A 9,153-nucleotide genomic window follows, 5' to 3' on the forward strand; every position below is an offset into this window, starting at 1 on the left:
TTGTTCTTTTTCCATATAGAATTGTTAATTTATCTTTCATACTCTCAGTGAAAATATAGTTATTAACACTTAGTACGTAAGTTTTGAAGCTTTTTCCGTTACAGTTTTTATAACCATAGGTTGTACAAAAGTAGGAGTTGGGGCAATCTGAATATAGTTAGAAGTCACGCTGTCGATTTTACTATGTATGCTTAGACTGAATCATCTTATCTCTCGAATTTGTTACTAAAAATCCCCCCAATACAATTCGTTGTTTTAAGAAATACACATTTATTTTCAACAAAAAGTTGAAGAACAAAACAAGGCAAACATTGACAAATCATTTATTATGGCACAGATTCAATGATATAAGTATATAATTCATTGTACTTCCCTTTCCATAGAATTCTAAAAGCATTGTTAATACATTAAACATCAAAATAAATCGTTTTAATACCATATTTACCACGTCTCAATCAACTACTGTAACTTTTCCACCGTAATTGTATTTGATGCAAGTACCTTTTAATCACAGGGTTTTCCTTGTAACTATTGCATGGTTTTGTTTGAATGATTTGATACAATTTGCAAGAAAATTGTATATTATTTAAAGTCAGTATTTGTTGTTAACCAAAGGTATATGTTTAGATGAACAGTTAATAAACAAATATGATATATACATGTACTAGTATAACAACAAGAAAGAAATATCGTTGGATTCCAACAAAAATCCGATTGGTCAAATTATCATCAATTCAGATTTTTTTTTACAATTGCATTATGTCTGACAAAATTAAAAAAAATCATTTAAATCAAAGTCAAAACAACAGAGGTCTATCTATTGCGATTCCTCTCCTCTGGAAGAACGTATCCCTTACACACCAGGGGTCCGTTGTCATGGAGAAGAAGCGCCGGCCACACACACACCTCCACGATCTTCCCGCGGCGTCCATGGAAGGAGAATAAGGCCTTGTCCACCAGCTGTCCTTGTATGGGTGAGATGATTGTCATTGGTGGGTCCTGCATACACATGTACCAACACAGCTCTACACACTTCCTGACGTATGTCAGCACACGGACGTCCGCTCGGACAGTCTCGTCTGCTATCAGATCGGGGAGCTCAGTCGCAATGAACAACTGAAATCATACGGTACATTGTCAGAATTGGAAATTTCTATTACGAATAACATATTTATTATATCATCTAAGTTATTTGTTCCTTACCTTTGATTTGGTTTTAGCTGATGTGGATGCAGCGGCCTTTCGGAAGTCTCGGGCGTGTCTGTCAATTGTTGGGTAAATAGCGCTCTTCCTGTAGTCCTTGCTCTCAGGCGGTTTATCTTCTTTTTCTGGTCCTTGTGCTGGATCTTTCTGAGAGCTGTCAGATTTATCAATATCTGTCTTTCCTTCTTCTGATACTTCTTGGCTCTTCTCAATGGGTGTTTCATTAGATGGTTCCTTGTTTTAAAAAACAATACTTTAATTATAATCAAAGTTTCCTACTCAAACGAATATTAAAAGTATTCATTTCCAAATTCAAGAAATATTAACAATTATCGACTTTAGTAGTACACAGTTCAAACTAAACGCTCATACTAAAATACAAGTGGGTATACAACACAGTATAAAAATGAGTTCCCTGTTACCTCTCCAACTGTATCTTTATCAGTCTGCTGATTCTGGTCTCCCTGCCCACTATTTTTTATTTCCTGATCTCCGTTGTTGTCTCCAGTATCCCCAGTATTCTGTTCTCCCTTGTTTTCATCTAATTTTGCTGACTCATCAATTATGTTTACATCATTTCCTTCGTCAGCCTTTGGACATCCCTCTGGATTTTCATCGTGTTTCTCATCCTCGACATTTTTTTCCGTTCCACTTTCTGTCTTGTCTGTGGGTGGTGTTGTATTCCCTTGGTCTGTTTCTAAAGTTTGACCGCTTTCTCCGCCAACCTCTGTTTGTGTGACATGACTCGGCGTCTCTTCCATATTATTGGTGTCGGTGTCTCTGTTTGTTTCTGGCGTTGATTTATCAGTTTCCTTTTCAACATTCTCTTCCTCTTTGACAGGTGACTCGCCCTCTCCACCTGTCTCTCCGTCTTGTTCCTTTACTTGCTCCTCTTCAATACTTCTCCCTGGAGAACTACCCTTATCTCCAACTGACCCTGTCTGTTCTTTTTCTTCCAATTTAGGTGCGTCTTTGCTACCAAATGTATTCTCGGTCTCTTTTGCAGCGTTTTCCTTCTTTAAAATTTACATCAAATTTATATATTCATATTGAAATCTCATTAAAAATGTATCATTTTCCCCAGATTGTTTAAACATAGTAAACTGCACCTGTGGTTCTGTTAATCCTATAGCTAGAGCAAAGCTATCTTCAAGGAAAATCTTCTGGCCTTTTGATTGGTCTTTACAAAAGTCAAAGATATTCTGAAAATTGATAAGATTTGACCATTAGATTGACACAGTATTGATGGTTTAATTAGTGATTTTTCTTTTAAATGTTCGTGATAATACCGTCAACAGATCCTGGAGGATATACAGTGTGTCAGGGAAGATGTCGTCGTCCTCATCTTCAGTTTTGGGTTTGAAGGCCTCGAATGCCTCCGACCACTCGTCATCAAACAGCTGACTGTACATCTCCCCCAGTCTTGTGGGGCGGTGGGTGTCACTCAGGTCCGCGATGTTGGGGTTTCCTTCCGTCAGCTGTTGACTGGCAAATTTGCTCAGTCTAAAGATAAGTGGATATTGCTTTTTGTGTAATTTTATGTTGCGTTATTATACATACATGTTGTCTTCAAATAGACTAGTTAATGGTCTATTAAAAGTATTTGTTGTATTAAATCAGATTTACGTGCAAAATAATGGCAATTGCAATTTTGCTTTGATATGTTTTATAATGTAAATTTTAAGTGTTAAAAGCGGTTTTGATTTGGACAGGTCACAAGACTCAGAGAGCTCTAATTCACTAAACCTTGTAGACAGTTCTTCAACTTCCTCCGTTTTCTCCTTCAATTCGTTCTGCATCTTGTAGAAGTCAAGTCTTTTCACTATGACATTTTGATGTAAATCCGGTCCCTATCAAACAATTTATTGCTATGTTACATTAGGGTCAGTTTGAGAAGGAAAAAACAAAAACTTACCAAAAAGGTACATTGTGTTAGCTTACCTGGGCTTTTCTAGCTAGGTCTAGTTGTTTTTCCGCTAAAACAAGTCTTCCAAAGTCCCGCCATGCATCTGAAGGTTCTACTCCATATTTTTTCCGGTTAAAGGAAAGCAGAAAATGAAAAAGGGCCTTGTGTCGTAACTCCGGTGGGACATCCTCTGGTCCCCGAATCTTAGAATCGACTAGACTAAAGATATCCTAGAAAAAAATCAAACCAAATTGAGAAATACTTCGATCGATGAAAAATGCTGTTTATTTCTCCTTACATAGAATGACCTCTGCCATCTTAATTATTGCCGTTGTTAATGTTCTCCATATCTGATATTATTCTTTTGTTTTATATAAATAATAATCCGCGGATTGAAAAGTTATATTGATTGCGTAAAATCAAAACCATTACATATCATTATTTCCTTTAAGTATTTCACTAAAGATTTCAAGAAACAAAATTAAAAAGTTAACATTTTAGATAAAAACGTACAGCCTCTGGAAATGTTGATCTTAGGACACTTTCACACGTAAACAGGTGGCGGTAGTCGTTATACACACTGGGCCCCGGGGCACGGTCTGGTCCCCAGTCCTGATCTAACAACTTCTCAATGTTGTTGTTGTACGACTTCGCCGATGGTTTGCTTTTATTTTGATATCCAGACTGGGAATTCGATCTCTGATAAAATTAATATGAATGAAATGGATTTTACCGTGAAGGGTGCACAAATATCAACTTAGTATAAAATGGAATAATTTTTATCTACAAATTGACGCTTTTAAACAAGTAGCGTTTTAAATACTTTTTTCTGTGAAGATGGTGGTTCTGATTGAGATAATGTGGTAAGTATGATGAATTCAGACACAGCTTCTCTCCATCTGTTGTAGCTCGGAACCTTTTTGGAAACAAAAGCTATAACGGTATGAAGCAACGGTGCTTGGTTCCTCTCTTTGTCATTCACTGAATTAAGCTCGCTAGGTGGAGGAATGCTCTTTTGTTTCTACATAAATACAAGATGCAAATGTACAAAATATAATTTCAAAGATAAAGATATATGAGGTACATAATATACAATTATTGCTGTCTTATGATTCAGCGACGAATTGATACAGTTACCGGTATATCAAATTCAGTGTTATCAAGCGCAGATTTTAATTTGAAACCTTAGCCGAAAAAACTGTGAAATACGATTATCATATTTCATTGGACGATCTATTTTAGTCCAATGTAGAGAAAATCAAATGTTATATTGACCTCCTAGGTCACGTGCAGGTGAATATAACGTTCTGTTTTATCGAGATAGTTGGATATGGGCCAATCAGAGAGCTAGGAATTAATCAATCATATTATAAATATCTTTATTATGGGTTAAATTACCCGGCTATTTCTAAGAAATGATTTATAAATTATTCTCGATACAATATGTTCCGTGCATCATGATTAAATGATCGGAAAAGCCTCGTCATCGCATATTGATAGCTAAACATTATACATTTACGAAATACGACCGTTGTTGTACAATATCGTATACAATCAACAAGAAACTTTGCAAAACTAGCTTTTTGAGATGTGATCTCTAGTACTCCGACATATATGAAGAAAAGAAGTTTGTTGATGTGCTTGAATACCCAACACCCGTTTTCAGTCATATAACTTGGTATTTTTGTTGAACTACTGGTACATAACTTGTTTTAAGCGCGCTGCCGCAACACTATTACCTTACACCCCGTTTCTTTCGCCTTCTTTAGAAGAGTTTTATATTCCTCAACAGCACCCTTAAGGATTTCTCCCATCCGCAATTCATCTTTGTACTTTTGACAATTCTTTAACAGATCCTCAATAGCAGGCTCATCCGATGTCTGGTCAACAAATATTATTATTTTATTGAAGTTAGTGATCTAATTAGTACATAATATAGTTTGTCTGATAATTTTTTGTTGAAAAAAATTACACCTTAAGAAGTTTTTCTACTTACCAAATAAGACTTTCAATCATATATTAACATATAAATTTATAATATTCAAATTTTCCAAAGCAACAAATAATTTAACACTTACGAGAACACTTATGCATTTGCTGCTTTAATATTAAGGTTTTAAAAAACAAGGAAGTGTATTTGTTGTATATGTTACAATACCTCAATAAACACAACATTAATGTGTGGTTCAACCTGTTCCTGAAACACTTCATGTTCGTCCTCTTCCTGGAGTAAAAATCAAGATTTATTCATTGTATAAAACAAAACCATTGCCGGAATTCTGTAACGTATGAGTTATTTAAAACCATTTGTAACCCACCCGTTGCTCTTGATCTGGTTTGGTTTGCAGAGTCTGATCCTCCCCTTCCTGTCCTGTCATCTCTGTCGACACTGATGGATCAAGTGTTTTGTCTGTATTCTCTCCGCTATTTTCATCGCGTTCTTCATTATCCTTTTCAATAACCTTTTCCAATTCCCTGGTCGTCTCATCATCTTTATCATGAATAAATATACTAGGATCCGGATCACAGGGTGGCATAGTTGTGTCAGGGATTTCTTGCTTTTTCAATGCTTTTAAGTGTGATGTTATTTTTTCTTCCATTGGTGTTTCGTCGGACATGGTTAACTCTGCTGGTTGATTTGGTGTACCTAAATCAGCCGCCTTATTTTCATCTTCTCCATCAATACCATCAGGTGCAGGAAGTGTCTCTCCCTCGGATTTTGCTGCTGAAGCTTTGACGTTTGTCGTGTCTGGTTTGGTAGGAGGTGTTGAGTCCTTATGGTCATTCTTATTTATTTCATTATTTTCTTGGGAATCCATCTCCCCAGAATGGTGCAAATCAGAATGTTTTTGGCCAGTTTCGACTGGCTGTTGATCAGAGTCCTGTTGACCTGATACGGGTTGACGTGTCTCCTGTGGATTTCCCTGTTCTGTTAGTTGCTGCACAGCGTTCTGCTGTAGTAGTGTTCTATCTGCAGGATTCTGTGTTTGTGATGGACTTGGCTTTTGTGTCCCCGTCGATTCAGATTCCTGGTTCCCTGATGGTGGCTCTCCAGACACAGGTGGAGAAGGACCCTGTGTTTCCTTTGATTCCTGATTCAATGATGGATCACTGTTCTGATTTTGAGTTGGGAGCACATCTGGACCCTGTGCTGTTTCCCGTGGACCAGGTTCCTTTGTTTCATTTGGCGGTTCCTTAGAGTTCTGTTTCTGTGCTAGATCATCAGTGTCCCTAGCTAGCTGTTCATCATTTTGTCGTCCATCTTCTAGATTTATATCTTTTTCTATGGACTGTGAAGTATCTGGCTGGCAGGTGACTTCTGCGCTGGATTCATCACCTTCCTGAGTAGTCTTACCGGTACTCCCATCAGCATCTTTTGGATTCTGAAGAATAAACATACAATGATATAGCATATGTGTACAGAAAGGATGGCACTGTCCTGATAATGTATGTATTTTTCGCTTACATTTGATATTTTGTTTCCAAGAGGGACTCCGTATAAGTATATATAAATTAATTAACAAGTGTATACAAAGATAAGATATATGAATCAGTTTTATATTTATTCATTTAATCCTCGTCAATTCAATAATCGTATAAAATAAAACTGCAACAGTTACACATGTATTTGCATCGTAAAATACTTGTATACCAGTAGCCTTTTTTTTTTAATCAAAACTTGCATCCACAAAGAAAAACAAAGTTTTCTGATATCTTTAGACTAATTAAAATGTGTGTTTTGCTCACGCTGTAAGAATAAAGCTTGTACAAATATGACGTTGGTTTACAATCTATATAAATGTGCAATGTTGTATTTTGAATACGTATTCATTGTAAATGACCTACACATGTATTTGCGGTTTGTTTTTGTTTCAGATAGAATTGATCCCTTGTTCATTCCTGTAGGATTAGCTTCCCTCTCTTGATATCAAAATAGTTTAATTAAGTGTTTTACACGATCGTCTCTGTCCACTTGAATCACTGAAGCACTTCTCTATACCATCGAGCTTTCTAGGAAATGTGTGACTCGCGCAGTGACCCGAGGGCGTTTTTTAAAGGTACATGTAACATTATAGTTGGTATATACCCGACTTTGAGATGCGTGCGCACATTAGACATTTGCAATTGTAAATTTGGGTCATTTAAAAAACAAATTTACCAAGGGATCTGTCAAAAGTAAATATCAGAGATGAAAAACATAAAAATGAAGTTTCTCTATGAATTAATTTTGGTTAATTTTAATACGTGATTACTAAATAGTTAGTGTAATGTACTTTCGTTTTAAATCTTAGGTCCGTGTCTTTCCTATTTGTTCTGCGATTTGGTCAGACTTTTCTGTCTGTTTACAAAGCTTAATTGTTCTTTAACAGATTGCATTTTTATAACTACAAAAGAACAGATAATTTTATAACCGAGAAATAAATATTGAATTAATGTGGGAGGTCCCCTGGGGTCAACTTGAAGCGTTGTTGATCAATCAATCCTAACTGAAACTTACCTGTATATGACCTGATATTTTTATGGAAAGGAAGAGAGAAATACGTAAAAATTACAAGGAAAATAGTTCTAACCAGCATGCATTAACTAGTCTTACCTTTTCGCTCATTCTGCGATGTGGATAAACCGAAAGTAGAAACTTCCTCAAATTTATATTTCTACGAGGAGGCGTTAGTGCTAAAAACAAACAAAATCACCTCAGTCGAATATCTTAAGCAAACTTGTCGGTACTGATAGGATGTGCGGATCTAGAGGGGAATCGTCGGTTTGGACTCCCCACCCCTCACTGGAAAATGAAATTGAATATTAATTGTAAATTTACTAAACATAGGCTTCGGATCTCCTTTGGCAAACACAAATATCCCTTAGATTACCCAGGAAAAACATTTCTAGAGCTTTCTGTGAAAAACACAGGTACCCATCTTCATTTCTTTACGACGATTAATCAGGAAGAGGTCTAGGAGACACAATAGTCAGTAGTGCTGCTCTCTCTGGAGTTTGAAAGTGACCACCCCTGTTTTGAAGAATTGTTGTAGGCATATAAAAAAAAACAACAAAAGCATTAAACAAGCGATTAATATTTCAGTGATTTAAGTAGTTGGCATTGTAAGTATACTCAGTGTATGTTTCTAAGTTTGAAATTTAAAAAAAAATTGGAAGTCAGAAATGATTGAGACTATTTCTTGGTGATTTTTTTTCAAAAAAAAAATAATAGAACGGGGTCCCTCAACGTACTCTGATGTTTCGTTCGTATTATGTTTTGTGAAAATAGGAAATCTCATTCCAGAGATCGAAGACGTGAAGATTAGTAAAATTGTACGATACTATCAGTGTGTCAGTACGTTTAACAGGTCGGTCGCTGATACATTGTTTACTATTATACTCATCGATTGTTCGATTCAAACAACAATTGTTCTATTGCATATCAAACACAAAATAGTACAAGTAGTTGTTGTTGGTAGTACTGACCAATCGCAACCTTTGCTGCTCCTTTGACCAAACACTTGTTATGTTCTACTTGCTCCAATTGCCGTAGTATTCAATTGCGATTGGTCTGCATTACTAGTGGCATTGTTGGTTTCTTGTTTGATATGCAAAGTAGTCTTCATTTCAATCAAACCAAACAGCCAATTTATGGGTATATTATATGGAAATCAATTGACACACTGTGGATGTGATGATAGTATTTCTGTCAGGTCTTTGTAGTCTTGTAGTTTCTCACCGTTTCCTTTGTCCTTTCTGTTCTTCCATACAACGCCTTCTTACTTCCTTGTGAAAATGTTTGACTGGAGTTGTCTTCCGTTGACGGTAACATTGTAGTGGATTTTCCTACATCCTTAACGAGGTTAAGTGGCTGTTTCCACTTCAGTGTTGTTTTCTATATCCTTAAAAAGAAAAGATTGATTGATTGAAATCTATATGAATGTTGATATGATTCCAGTAGTTCTCTGCTATAAAAAGATGACTATTGGTAATTAAATTAAATAATGTTACAGACTTCTAGGAGAGGGTTTGATACTTAGACAATGCTTGTTGGCCAACACTTT

The 9,153-nt window shown here is 36.1% G+C and overlaps 1 protein-coding gene across 1 annotated transcript; it reads right to left on the reverse strand.

Moving 5' to 3' along the window:
* Positions 1-307: 307 nt before the first annotated feature.
* On the reverse strand, positions 308-7,840 carry LOC128191664 (uncharacterized). The gene is made up of 13 exons (XM_052863847.1): positions 7,704-7,840; positions 5,428-6,492; positions 5,268-5,333; positions 4,849-4,989; positions 3,933-4,130; positions 3,623-3,808; positions 3,145-3,339; positions 2,950-3,053; positions 2,493-2,706; positions 2,313-2,405; positions 1,626-2,219; positions 1,204-1,437; positions 308-1,116 (listed from the first exon to the last, which is right to left on the reverse strand). Exons 1-13 carry the CDS (start codon positions 7,713-7,715, stop codon positions 814-816), a joined length of 3,405 nt encoding a protein of 1,134 aa, XP_052719807.1. The 5' UTR covers positions 7,716-7,840; the 3' UTR covers positions 308-813.
* Between the last annotated feature and the right edge of the window lie 1,313 nt (positions 7,841-9,153).

The sequence above is a fragment of the Crassostrea angulata genome, chromosome 7 (assembly GCF_025612915.1).
Source record: "Crassostrea angulata isolate pt1a10 chromosome 7, ASM2561291v2, whole genome shotgun sequence".
NCBI classification, from domain to species: domain Eukaryota; kingdom Metazoa; phylum Mollusca; class Bivalvia; order Ostreida; family Ostreidae; genus Magallana; species Magallana angulata.

What these genes read in the sequence shown, in the direction of transcription:
- LOC128191664 (XM_052863847.1), bottom strand. An exon ending in TCCTCCAGGATCTGTTGACG is followed by an intron (nt 2,406 to 2,492) that starts GTATTATCACGA and finishes ATCAATTTTCAG; the next exon opens with AATATCTTTGACTTTTGTAA. An exon ending in TAGGATTAACAGAACCACAG is followed by an intron (nt 2,220 to 2,312) that starts GTGCAGTTTACT and finishes TAAATTTTAAAG; the next exon opens with AAGGAAAACGCTGCAAAAGA.